Source organism: Globicephala melas, chromosome 2 (assembly GCF_963455315.2).
Source record: "Globicephala melas chromosome 2, mGloMel1.2, whole genome shotgun sequence".
NCBI classification, from domain to species: domain Eukaryota; kingdom Metazoa; phylum Chordata; class Mammalia; order Artiodactyla; family Delphinidae; genus Globicephala; species Globicephala melas.
Genome location: NC_083315.2, coordinates 42379094 through 42392697, shown reverse-complemented (window position 1 = coordinate 42392697; position 13604 = coordinate 42379094). Strand labels below are relative to the sequence as shown.

Below are 13604 nucleotides of genomic sequence, written 5' to 3'. Positions count from 1 at the left end.
GTTGTTTGAAGCCACCCACTTTGTGGTGACTTGTTATGGCTGCGCAGACTAACACACCCAGTTTCTTCCTTCAGAAACACCCAGAGAAACACATTTACATTCATCTATCTTCCCACCTCCGGGTCCAAGTCCAGCTCCCCACCCGAGGATTGCTGTGAAAGTCACCTTCTCTTTACACACGTCACATCTCTATATATCTAAGGGAGAAAATATAACCCGATTTGGGTCTACCATTAGAGATACCGAAAATGTTCGAGAATGACCCTACTGCCCTATGAACCCCACCTAGGAAAAGGTTTAAATACATAGGAAGGGCCAACTCTCCCCACTTCCATTCTTAAATACGATATAATAGGCTCAGAACTGGTCCAGGACAGCAAGAATTAGCACGCAGTCCGTGGTGAAGGATGGGATTGGATCGTTAGGGCCTGTAAGAGGCAAGGGCTCAACTGCCTTTTCCACTGAATAAGGATGGTGGGAAGCCAGCAAAGGAGGAGCTGGAAGAAGGGTATTAACAGTGCCTGTGGGGGACTTTCCTGGCGGTCCAGTGGTTAAGACTCCGCACTTCCAATGCAGGGAGCACGGGTTCAATCCCTGGTCAGGGAACTAAGATCCCACATGCCACGGGGCACGGCTAAAACAAACAAACAAACAAAAAAACAGTGCCCGTGGCAAAAGCCTGGCATAGAATTCCACTCAGCAGTGGTCTGGGTTTGGACTTCCGGAAGCACACCCTCACAGGGGTCTCGCAGATCTGGCTGTGACATCCTGCCAGGGTTGGTGAAGTGTGGCACTGCTGGGGTCAGGGGCGAGCAGACGGAGGCAGGAATAAAGTTAATGAGCAACCAGGAGGCGACAGAGTTGAGCTGACCAGCCTGACCCCCACAGCTCAGCTGGCACAAAGAGAAAGGCAACCACAAAGGCGACAGACCTCAACGCTAGAACACTCAGCTTTCTTTTGTAAGGGGAGGGGGATCTAAAGCGTTTCACTTGTCACATGGAATCATCTCCCTGATGGTCTTGGGTGCCAGGAGCCCTGGGGTTATTTTTAAGTGCTGCCTTGGTACTATTATTTTTAGGTAACAAAAGCATTCCCCAATGAAATTCAAACTATCAGAAGACAGATAAATATAAACACATATATTTTTATCTGTTCACTAGATTAAGACAGATAAATATAAATGCATATATTTTTATCTGTTCACTAGATTAAGGATAGTGTTTCCTACCAGGAAACACTGCATCTATTAAAAAAAGGAGGGATGTTTTAAAAGGCAGCGAGAGAAGTGAGTGATTTTTTTCCCCAGCACTCACCAAAACATTATTTTTATTTATATATGTTTCTAATCATTATTTCCAAAAATAAAACTCGTCCTGTTTACCTGCTCACACCTGCTGGCTAATGTGGGCAGCTCTGGAGCACATTTAGGTAAGTTACTTAGCTCTGTGCCCTGATTTTGCTGAAGATGAAAGCAACAAGCATAGAGCTTCCACAATGTAATCTTTAGAAAGACGTAAGAAAGGGAGTCCCAATGCAGGCCAATCCCACCTGTGCATCTTACAAGTTCCACGGGCTGCCTTTGGATTTAGCCCAAGTGCTGCTGGCTGCACGTGCCACTCTGAGCCCGGCTGCAGCAAGGCAGACCTCCCCATTTGCTCTGGAGCAAAAGTGCTCCAGGACTTTTTGATCTATTTATACGCATCTCCACGGATTGGCAAAGGTAAAGGGAAGGCACTAATTTATCTCTTTTTGTTTCCAAAAGATATCTTCCCTTGGACTGGCTGAAAAACCCGTTGTTAGCACATTAAGCCTCGTAACAAACACAGTATCTACCAGCACTGGGGAGGCAACAAACATGCCGCGTAATCCATCGTGAGTCTTGCCCTAAATTTTTTGCAAGAGAGGTCTGTTTGAAGCTCTTCTATAGCTATTTCAATGGGTCTCATTCTCTTTAAGTCCTTTCCCCCCAGTGCATACCATGGCCAGAAAATAAGCTCCTCGTCTATAATTCAGGAGGCTGGAAATCTGAAATGGACCATGTAGCATGCTGTGCTGGGCACCCCACACACGTATGGCTTTGAGAAGAGGATGGTGTGATGTGCCATGTTGAAACACATGCCAGTTATGCAAAACGAGACAAAGGACATCCCAAGTCCCATCAGGGCAGCGCTTCAGGAAAAGAAATGGCCAAAGGATAAAGCCCATCACGGTTAACAGCAATTTTCCCGGACGTCCCACTGACTGGCGTGAGCAATCTCTAAAGCCGACCTTAACGGACACCTGCCCTCTACAACCTTGAGAGTGGCGGTGACCACAGACCTAGGCTGAGCCTGTGCACCCCTGGAGAGAAGGGGGTGCTGGTACTGAAGCAGTGGCGGCCAACTTCCAGGGGGTTAAGCTCTACGTGGCTCTGTGGGTGTACTTCAAACAATTCTCTGACCCAAAAAGCCAACGGAGATATGAACTAATCAACACTATTCTTTATTTTACAGGTTGCACCACAATAATTGAATCTTACATAATGAAAACAGGTGCGTCCATGCTGCTTTGAGATTTTTATCTTCATTAAGGGAATTCTTAAACACGAGATTTCAGGTACAGTATTTTCAAGCTTACATAATCAGTTAGAGGGCAGCTTTCCAATTTCAACTTGCTTATATTCAAGGTGGTAATTTCTCATTCTAATCAGCTGAGGATGGGAGAACTGCAGCCAGAAGGCGGAGGGGGGCAAAGCCAACAATTAGAAGGAGGCTGCCCGTTTCACATAAACCTTTTCCAAAGGTGGAGGAGAAGGGAAAGACAATAACCATTTGCAAGAACATTTTGCAACAGTCTTTAACTGAAAAACACCATTTGACCCTACACCAACCTTGCAAGTACAGAAATGGAGGTGAAAGTATTCATTTCTACCTTCCTCGGCTTCCTGTGGTCGTGTGAATAGTGATGTAGGAAGGAATTGGCTATTCTACTCTATATTATTCCATTACATTCACCAGGACTGTTTGTCGAAAGCCTGCTCAACTTCCTATTTCTGCTAACACTACACAGCCCAGAGCTTAGATGGCTAGGAAGTGACAGCCACGCCAGGCTTTAGACCTACCAAGAAGAGGTTTCAAGGGTTACCTGCACAGCCAAGTTCATTATCCAGACACCCATCCCAAAGGGCAACCTGCCAGGCAAATTAGAATCTGCACATAGTACAGAACCCCCACAGGGAGTGTGGATGGATAGACAGATGGACAGACAGATGCACAGACAGAAGAGCCAGTGGCATACTCCAGGCTTTTGAATGGACTCACACTACTGCCTAGAGCTTAGACCTTCTGCCACATCCTAGTGATGCAACAGTCACACCCACTGCCTGCTTGGATGGGTCTGAGTCCACAGTCTGAGGCTCACGACAAACATTTCAACCAAAGCCAACCCTAAGGAAATAAGACCCCCTCGTTATAGTCAGTACCCTCCGATTCTGTTACCAGGTAACTTAAGATGCCATGTGGGATATGACATCCCCAGAAGAAGCAGGTACTTAAAGAGCCATTGCCAGGGAATTTATGGTGGAAATCATGAAGGCAAAGGGGAAGAGTGGGCTCACACCTCTCCCCTGCCCCCTGCCTTCAAACAGTAGGGCTTACAGCAACCTATGTTGCCTTTTGCATTTAAGTATTTCTGACGAGTGTTGACTGGAAGGGACACATGAGACTCTCGTTTTAAGTCCAGAAAAATTCTAATGTCCAGCTCTCCTTAGACAGTGAAATAACTCTTCCCCGCTTGGAGAGGAATGTCCAGTCATTTAAGAAACAGCTGGGTTGGTTACCATCATTTCCACTAAAGAACAAGCAACTAAACAGTCCGTCAGAAAGGGCTTCCCTTTTCAGAAGGGCTCGACTCAGCCACAAAGAAGAACTGAAATAAAGAGCCAATGGCGGAGATTCTGCCCACATCCAGTGGGCCATTTCCACTCTACATGTTGTCACGAAACACCCAGAAAGAAGGCTCCCCGTGCTCGCTCACTCCACAGCTGTGGCTGCAGAAAGTTCAGTGCTTTAAGAAGCAGACAGGTTCCTTCCTCAGTGAGGTCAACACAGAGCCACCAGGGTTTGGTAATTGGGGTCCTCAGTGTGCATGTTCTCTCTTGTGAAGCCTGTGGCATTTGAACGCGAACCTAAGAACTCACCTAACATACACGCTGCAGCTTGATGGACTGAGAAGGGCCCAGTTCATGCCCTATCCTTCCCAAGGACTGCACTGACCAGGCTGGGGAAGGAAAGATGCTTCTAAAACCACTGATGGGAGGAGAGTGGCGCGTGCAGAAGGTATCCTCCTAAACAACCTCACAAGCCCTAAGCCGAGATGGACGAATCCGCGGAATGGGAAGCAAGACTGTGTTGAGAGCTCGCTCTGCTTCTGAGAAACCAAAAAGGACCAAGATCAGGGAACTGCCCACAACTGCGCGTCTGGGCTCTGCTTAGAACTGCAAGAGGACTAAGGTGAAGGCAGTGGGTGCTGCGCGGGACCTGAGCCCTTCCCTGCAACCAGGGCTGAGCTCTGAGGTCACACATCTTAAACAAGGCTGCCTGGAGGGTAGCATACGTCCACGACGTATGTCTCCCGGGCCCCCTCCTGACACCCCAGGCTGCCTTGAAGTGGCCACTTTTCATCCAGAGAAGCAGATCTCCAATTTAGGAAACAGAGCCCAGGCCACACACAATACCCCAAATCCTCGGGTCCCTGGAAGGGACGTCTGCTGTGCCAAGGTCAACCAGCAGGGTTATGCCATTATTGTTAAAGCAACTATTGAACACTGCACTCTATGAGCAGCACTCTTTCACGTGTCCTTGTATTTAAATCTCTCAACCATCTATATAAGACAGGCTCTATCAGCAACCTCACTTTTCCAATAAGAATACTGAGGCTCAGGTAAGTCAAGTCATCGGAAGCACGTAAGGAACAGGTCCAGGCTCAAACCTAGGTCTTTCTGACTCTACGTCCAACACTCTCTTCCCTGCCTCTCAGCTGCCTACAAACCTAGAAGACCTACCCAGTCTTCTCCACCCTGTGGCCACAGACCAGAGCAAAGATCCTGAGGGCCTCCCAAAGAGAAGCCTCAGCACACCTGTCCTCCCAGCCGTCTGTGTGCTGTCCCTTCTCTACCCACCTCAAAGTACCCACTGACTGTAAATGGTCAGCAGAATTATTACTAGAGTGGGCTCCTCTCCCGCGTGACTGGTAATTTTTATAACACCTCTAAGATGAAATGGATTGCTGTATTTATAACAAGGGAACAAACAGAATTAGCAACTTATTTATTAGTACTTCTTGCTTTTAAAAACTTTTCACCTCCCAGACAAAATGCACAGCAAACTAGGAAATGATTTGAATGTACAATTCACTAAACCAAGACCAAAGCTTGATGGAAATAATTTTATTTCTCATTGGTTGGGGCTACATAATTCTTATGTAAATATGTATAACCATGTTATTGTTATTAATAATAATAGCTAGTATTTATCGAGTACTCATCACATGTGAGTATCAAAGTGCTTTAGATATACCAACTCAGTTAACCCTCACAGAAACACTATGAGTTTTAAAATTAAATACCAAGGCACAGAGAGGTTAAGTAATCAGCCCAAGCTCACAGAGCCGGCAAGAGGAGGACACAGGAATGAATCCTGGGTCTTCTGATGCTCATCTAATAAGTCACAGCTGCCATGGGTGCTTGCTGTTCTCCACCTGGGAATTTTAACCATTAACTTAGAGCTCCAATCATTAAGCAATACTGCATCTCATATAAACACCTAAGCACTTAGATCATATCAAATACATGTGTCTTAGAACCACATCAATTCATTTATCCTATGAACCGAAGTCACTGATTTCACTTTTCTTCCTGTGTATCATCTATTTTGCAGACAGAGAAACAGAAAGCAAAACTAACTAAAAGAACAAGGGTGCTATTGTCCTGGCCTACCAATTACCAACGGCATTTCTGAGAGGGAATAAAATACAGGTGACGATTCTTCACCTGTAGACTGGGTTCTAAATCCACATGGGGGACTTTCCTGGTGGTCCAGTGGTCAAGACTCCACGCTCCCACTGCAGGGGGCTCGGGTTCGAGCCCTGGTCAGGGAACTAACATCCCACATGCCGCCAAGGTGCAGCCAAAACAAATTTTTTTTAAGTTTAAAAAATTAAATAAAATAAATCCACATGGGAACCATATAATCAGAATTACCACTGAATGTCCCTTAACCGCCCCCCCCCACAAAAGGACAACATACTATATTTGGTGAATGTAACTCTTTACAAGAACATGTATGTAAACAGATAATGCACACAAATGCACAGAATGTAACAGGGAACCTGTATGACAAAATACAGGTGAGTAAAGTGATAAGTATTTTGACTCTACTTCACAGGAACATGGTTATTCAGTGGTATGTGCAGTTAAATCTGTGCAAGTTAAACGTGTTTGTTGGGCTTCCCTGGTGGCGCAGTGGTTGGGAGTCCGCCTGCCGATGAAAGGGACACGGGTTCGTGCCCTGGTCTGGGAAGATCCCACATGCCGCGCAGAGCGGCTGGGCCCGTGAGCCATGGCCGCTGAGCCTGCGCATCCGGAGCCTGTGCTCCGCAATGGGAGAGGCCACAGCAGTGAGAGGCCCGCGTACCGCAAAAAAAAAAACAAAAAAAAACGTGTCTGTTAAGTTGGAAGTAAGGTACTGGAGAAATGCTGCTGGTCCAGGGCCTAATTCTCCACCGCAGCAAGGGCTCAGCACCTCGTACACACTCACCTGCCCAGTCACCTGGTGGGCCCTGACCCCCAGAATCCAAGGACATGGGCAGTTCAGCATGAGTCCCTGTGGCTCCCACAACCTCTGTAGGAGGCCTGGCACAGACGCTGAAACCAATGCCAACTTCTGCTCTCTCTCTGCAACCAGCCAATAACATTCACAGATATTTTTCTCTTTCCCAGGCCTACTTCTATAGGAAAGGCAGCTGTATCCTCATCGGTTTTGCGACATTACACTTACTCATGCCTGGCCAGTCTACTAAGTGAACCTGGTCCCTGGACAAGGCAGCACCCCCAAGCTTGCTTTAATAAGATGCGCAAGAGAAAGTCACAGAGACCCTCTTGCTCAGGCGGCCTTGGTAACTAGAGGAAACTTCTGCAGCCTCATAGAGAACACCACCATTCAGGCAGCCCGCAAGAAGATGAGTTTAAATGCTGAGCGGTTGATTACCAAGGCAGGGCCGCTGTGGAGAGGCCTCTGGGCCACCCTTTTTGTAAGGTATCTAAATTTGAAATGGGGAGAGTTACCCAGTTCAGGAAAGAGCCCTTGCTCACTTCACAACTAATTCCATTTCTTCGACTGCTAAACACACAAGAGGAAACCTCCACAGAAACTGAGGTATGTACACAAAGCTGGTTGAAAGGAATTTTCAGAAACAATTTTTTTCCCTAAATGATTATTAGCTAAACATTTTCAACTAAGCTGTAAGAAAAAAAAAAATCAGGGTAATTTTATTTCTTCCTACCTGGGGCTATATAGTAATTATGCAAATGGCAGGGAATTTGTCACTTTGAGTAACCATAAGTGTGTAAAATAATTTGATTAAAGAAAATACAGTTGCCTTAGTCATCATACTAATTTGACAAGGACTTTAAAAATGTCTCTCAGCTGTCTGCTTCTGGGTTAGATATGCAAAAGAAAAACAAAAAAACATCTTCAAAATGATGCTTCTTTAGGAAAAAAACAGAAAAGGAACAAATCCAGCTGTTTCACCTCAGCCATTAATTGCAAGCCCACTGAATGTTCTCAAGCCTAGAAACAGAGTGACTATAAAGCAGTGAGATGGAACCTTGTTGACAGTCAGTCATTCGTCTCCTTACATTGTCACCAAAACCTCAGACTTCATTTTTACATAACTCTAAATAGAGTGAAGGAAGTCAAAGACAAATACCATATAATATCGATTATACTTGGACTCTTAAAAAAAAAAAAGATACAAATGAACTTATACAAAACAGAGTCTCAAAGACATGGAAAACAAGTTACCAAAGGGAAATGGGGTGGGGTGGGGATAAATTAGGAAGTTGGGATTAACATATACATATATACACTGCTGTATAAAAAATAGATAAACAACAAGGACTACTGTACAGCACAGTCAACTATACTCAATATTTTGTAATACCTATAAGGGAAAAAATCTGAAAAAATATATATGTATATATAACATATATATGTATAACTGAATCACTATGCTGTACACCTGAAACTATACTTCAGTTAAAAATAAACTATTTTAGGGCTTCCCTGGTGGCGCAGTGGTTGAGAGTCTGCCTGCCGATGCAGCGGACACGGGTTCGAGCCCTGGTCCGGGAAGATCCCATATGCCGCACAGCAACTGGGCCCGTGAGCCACAACTACTGAGCCTGCGCGTCTGGAGCCTGTGCTCCACAGCAAGAGAGGCCACAATAGTGAGAGGCCCGCGCACTGTGATGAAGAGTGGCCCCCGCTTGCCACAACTAGAGAAAGCCCTCGCACAGAAACGAAGACCCAACACAGCCAAAAATAAATAAATAAAAAAAATTAAATAAACTATTTTAATAACTATAAAAGCTAGACTATACTTCAATAAACTATACTTCAATAAAAAATAAACTATTTATTTTAATAAATAGTAAATCAACTATACGTCAATAAAAAAATACTTTATTTTAATAACAATCTGCAAAAAAAAAAAGATAGGGACATGCCCATTCCTGGTTCATAAGAACCTCCTGTGTGCCCCACCCAGAGACTAAACTGACCTTTTTAAGTTTTCATCCTGAGGAAATTCAAATGTGTTTGCAATTGAGCCTCTTCCACAACAGCGCAGAGGTGCCCGAGGGCTTAATTTCCTGCACACATCCTTATCACCTCCAGTCCTCACTCATTTGAGAACACACACAAACCTCTATAGGAAGGGCTACCCTCAGTGAATGGCCTGGAATATCTCAGTGGGTCTCCCCCAAACACCAAGTGCACACAAAACAACTTTCTCTCTGTGCAGTTCCCATATGCCCTGTGCCTTCTCCAAACAGCCCAAGACTTAAGCAGGTGTTACATCCTTGCAAGTAGGTCAGGGCAGACTGGAGCCACCAGAAGCAACGATCCGAGTAGAGGAAAATTAAATTGCATTCTCTCTTCTGCACACAGTGACGATCAAACTGAATGGGTCTCTCTTATTACTTTTTTTTAATATTTATTTATTTAGTTTGGCTGCACTGGGTCTTCATTGCAGCACACGGGATCTTCGTTGTGGCATGTTTTAGTTGCAGCATGTGGGCTCTTAGTTGCGGCATGTGAACTCTTAGTTGCAGCAGGCATGTGGGATCTAGTTCCCTGACGAGGTTTCGAACCTGGGCCCCCTGCACTGGGAGCGTGGAGTCTTACCCACCCACTGGACCACCAGGGAAGTCCTGGTCCCTCTTCTTAGGCAGAAAAAAAAATATTTCCTAGCCAGTCAGGCAGTTTAAGTGACTACAAGAGACCATCCCTGTGACTGTTGTCTGTGACTATTGTCTTATCTGAAGCATGATTTCCAGTTAAAACACTGGCAAGGGTAAGAGATTTCAGAATCCACAGCTGGCCCAGGTTGCACCCAGGTCACCTTATCTATATTATCATCATCATCATCGAGTTTAGGCATCAGGATCAAAGTCCTTCTGTATTTCCCCAGGAGACCCCAGCACCCAGGCCAAAAGTTGCCGGACCCCTTCCTAGCTTAACAATTGGTGGCTATCTCCTATATAGATCTACCTTGAGTTTGGGCGGCTTCTTGAGGGAAAACAGACACACACACACACACACACACACACACACACACACACACAGAGTCCACCTTTTCAAAGTTGCTTCTCAAATCACAGGCAACTTCTAATTCAGGTCTGCAGTTGGGCAGCTTATACCAGTGTCAGCGAAGACACTAGGTAATCTGTCTTTTCAGAAAGAAAACGGAGCAATGAAATGAAGCCTCCTAATATTAAAACAATGGCACCTGGAAAGACGAAATAATAAGGTAGCTACTACGGGGACTTGGGACTCAAATAGGAAGTAATGTCATAGGCAGAGAATTTGCAATCTCCCTTCTCTCCCTGAAAGTAAGCAGTGTTGGCAGGGCCCAAGGTGTGCCCTTCATCAGGTATCTGAAAATGCTTCCTCAGAGGGGCAGGCTGATTGCCAGTGTAAAGATCCCATATAACACACCTTGCACATGGACCTTGTGTGTGTGATGGCCTACAAACACAGGTTCTCAGGTTTCCTAAGAAAGCCACCATGAATGGAGAAAGTTGCCTTTCCTGGGAACATCCTGCAATGTTTCATTCTCAAATTAGCCATAAAGAAGTCTCACATCACTGAGGAAGCAACAAACTTTTAATTCTACCTCCCAAATAAAAGATGAAGAGAAAATTCCCAAGCGGCCCAAAAGAGCAAAACCCATGGCAAGCTGCTTCAGTCAACCCTGACAAGCAAACTGTTTTCATGAGGTTCAGACGGCAGTGGAGAGCCAAGAGCAGCGGAGTAAGGCAGAGACCTGAGCACCTGATGCCTCCACTCTAAGTAATAACAATGCATTCAATTTCCTAAGCCCGTCCTCTCCTAGGCCTCCATCTGCTTTCTGCCAGTCACCTGTTGACTCCAGTTACCCTACCCCTCAAACCAGGCTCTCCATTAGCCCAGGCGGGAAATGCCGGGAGATCCCCACCAGGTGGACTCAATTCCTCCTCTGCCTGCCACTCAGCCATTCTGGGATCAGAGTCCACTTCCTATCTCCTGGGGCCAGCCCTGCCTGTAACATCCACCAGCCCTCTACTTCTTAACTTTCTAAAGGGGCTTCGGCCACTCATCTGATCGAAGCCCAGATTCCTTTCCTTCCAAAATCCTTAAATCATTGCAAGCTAAAACCGAGCCCATGCCTTATCATTCATGGTGTGAAAAGTTCTGATGGCGTTTGTTTGGTTTTTTTGAGATGTAAAACCTTTTATTTGTAAATGGTGATCTTCCAAATCTGTGTCCACAAATTCCAAAACCCATAACACTCTGTATACTTCAAGAAATTCAATTTTTGCCAACATTAGATACTATAATACAGAACATGAATAACCCACTCTATTGAACAAAATTGGTTTGAGGCAAAAACTTAAAAACTGAAGGCAGCTGTTGATGAACACAGCCCCGTTTAGGTACCACATACTTTGCATATGCTACAGTACAAACCTACATGTATTTTTATTACTGTGCATTTGCATCTTAGTAATACATGTCTCTATTTTAATATCTTAATGGTCAAATTCCCTCCAAGGACACTCTGATACACTGACCCACCCCCCAAGACACGGTCATCCCCTAATTCCAAAACTCCGAAGGCCACAGGTACTGTCTGCAACTAAGTACTCCAACTACAAGTGCATTTTATAAAACAAAAATCTAAACAGAAATGAAAATGTGCTTTTGGCTACAGGATTCACCGGCAGCATGCATGTCATGGATGCAGCCAGTAACAGGGATTTAAATGCCTCTCACCTGACAAGGAGCAAAGAAAATGCATTTGATTTTCAGAAACCCTGTGAGCCTGTCACCCCGGGAACCGAGCTGAATTTGAACATCCCTCTCTTGTAACCACATAACTGACTTTATCCCACACCAAAAGACCAAGCCTGGTTGTACTTCCCCGACAGCAAGTCCTAATTCTTAGGAGGCTGTTTATGAATGGTACAGGGCACCCAGCGACTGGCCCTCATTAACTGCACCCCAAGGCCAGGAAGAAGGGATTAATGGTACCATCGGAAAGAGCATGGTTCTATCTCAGGATGTAGTTCTCCAACAGCCAAAACCTTGTCCAATTCTATCTCCATCAAACTTGCTCACTAACACTCAAAATCTATGACATTTGATTTCAGTTTCAGGTCAGTAGCCAAGTAATGTCTTAACACTATACACTCTGAAAAATCCTGCTTAGTCAGGACCGTACTTGGGTCTGGAAGTGCATTCTCTTAAACCCAAGTTGGGACCACCTGCGCGGGGCAGGAGACAGCGGGTATAGTAGGTATTTGACTGCTGAGTCATTACAAGCTGTTTCCTCTGGTATGTTATGCACCCCTAACCATTTGAACATTAAAATCCCCCCTCAGAAAGCAAATGAAATCGATGTACCTTGTGCACAATGATGCAATACCCCCTTGGGAACGAGAGACCACGGTGGGGAATTGAGGTCTAAGAGTGGGTAGCAAAAACTACACAAACTCACAGCTGCTCTCCAGGTATTGTAACTTTATCCCAGACGCTGAGAGATGGCTAACGGATACGGAGTGGGAATATTCGCCCTGCAGCTCCGGCTCGGATCAGGGCCACACTTGGGCGCATTTTACTCTAAACTGTTAAATCCCTCCGTAATTGGTGGATGGAGAAAGCTACCGGAGAAAATGATGCATAATGGATTTGTTCTCCCGGAGGATGGAATGCAGAGTCGAGGACGCAAGAGGCTAACGGGCTTTTCTTTCCATGTGCCGGTCACCTGAAAACCGCGATGCTTTCCTCTGCAGGGGCGCTCCTGAACTTACCCTCTGGCTGTGCTTTGGCGGGAGAGGGATAGTTTCACGCCCACCTGCCCGCTGCCTCTCCAACCCGGGTCCCCCCCCCAGCCCCCGCCGGCCGCGCGAGCAGCTGCGGGCATCAGCGGTCCCGCCGGCTCCCGGTTCGCTCAGCAGCCCGGGCCGGCAGCTCCCCCGGCGGCCGCCTCTGCACCACTAGCCAACCTCCACGCCGGGCGGAGGTCATGCCCGCCTAACCCCCGGCGCCCGGGCTGCCCCCTCCTCCTGTCAGCTGAACACCCAGGAGCCGCGCTGGGGAAGGGGCCCCGCGGTGGAGTTGGCACGGGGACTCACCAGGTAGGCGCCCACCGTGCCCTGCGCCAGCATCAGGGCGCACTCGGACACGAGGAAGATCTTGATGTTGGAGAAGCAGGACACCTTCTTTTTCTTCTTCTTGTTTCTCTGCGCCTCGTCCCCCTGCAGCTCGCCGCTCCGGCCGCCGCCCGACGAGCCGCCCGGCTTCTTCCCCTGCATCCTTCCCCCGCCGCCGCCGCCGCCGCCGCTTTCCCGCTTGCCCCGGGTGTCGGGGCCGCTGCCGGGCGGAGGTGCGCGCGGCGAGGCTGCGTGCTGTCCCCGCCCCGGGCCCGCGGCGGCCACCCGCGTCCTGCCGGGGCTAGAAAGGTGGAAGGCACGGCTCCTCGCAGCCGCCGCCGCCGCCGCCGCCGCCGCGCTCGCCCCCTTCCTCCTCCTTCTCCTCCTCCTCCGCCCTCCCCTCGCCTCCTCCTCCGGCTAGGGCTGTGCCAATCACAGGGGCTCCTCGCGCCGCCCGCCGCCGCCGCCTCGCCGCCGGCGGCTGCCCGCCGCTGCCCTCGCCCAGTTCCCGTCGCCCGCGGGCCGCGCCTGCCCTCGCCTCCCCTTCTTCTACCGCGAGGCCCGGGCCTCGATCGCCGCTGCGCGCCCCCGCCGCGCCGCTCCTCGCCGCCCGTGTGCCCCGGGGTAGGTGCGAGGGTACCGGCCTGGGGC

At 47.6% G+C, this 13604-nt stretch overlaps 1 protein-coding gene across 2 annotated transcripts in view; it reads right to left on the bottom strand.

Annotated features, from left to right (window-relative positions):
* Positions 1–13284, bottom strand: part of SLCO3A1 (solute carrier organic anion transporter family member 3A1) — a 318207-nt gene extending 304923 nt beyond the window's left edge. For both annotated transcript variants that reach the window (XR_009562876.1, XM_030873196.2), the window contains exon 1: positions 12936–13284. Coding sequence is in view for 1 of the 2 variants with exons in the window: in XM_030873196.2 (XP_030729056.1) it covers positions 12936–13115 (180 nt within the window). In the remaining variant the exon portion in view is untranslated. The remainder of the gene's footprint in view (positions 1–12935) is intronic.
* Positions 13285–13604: the final 320 nt, after the last annotated feature.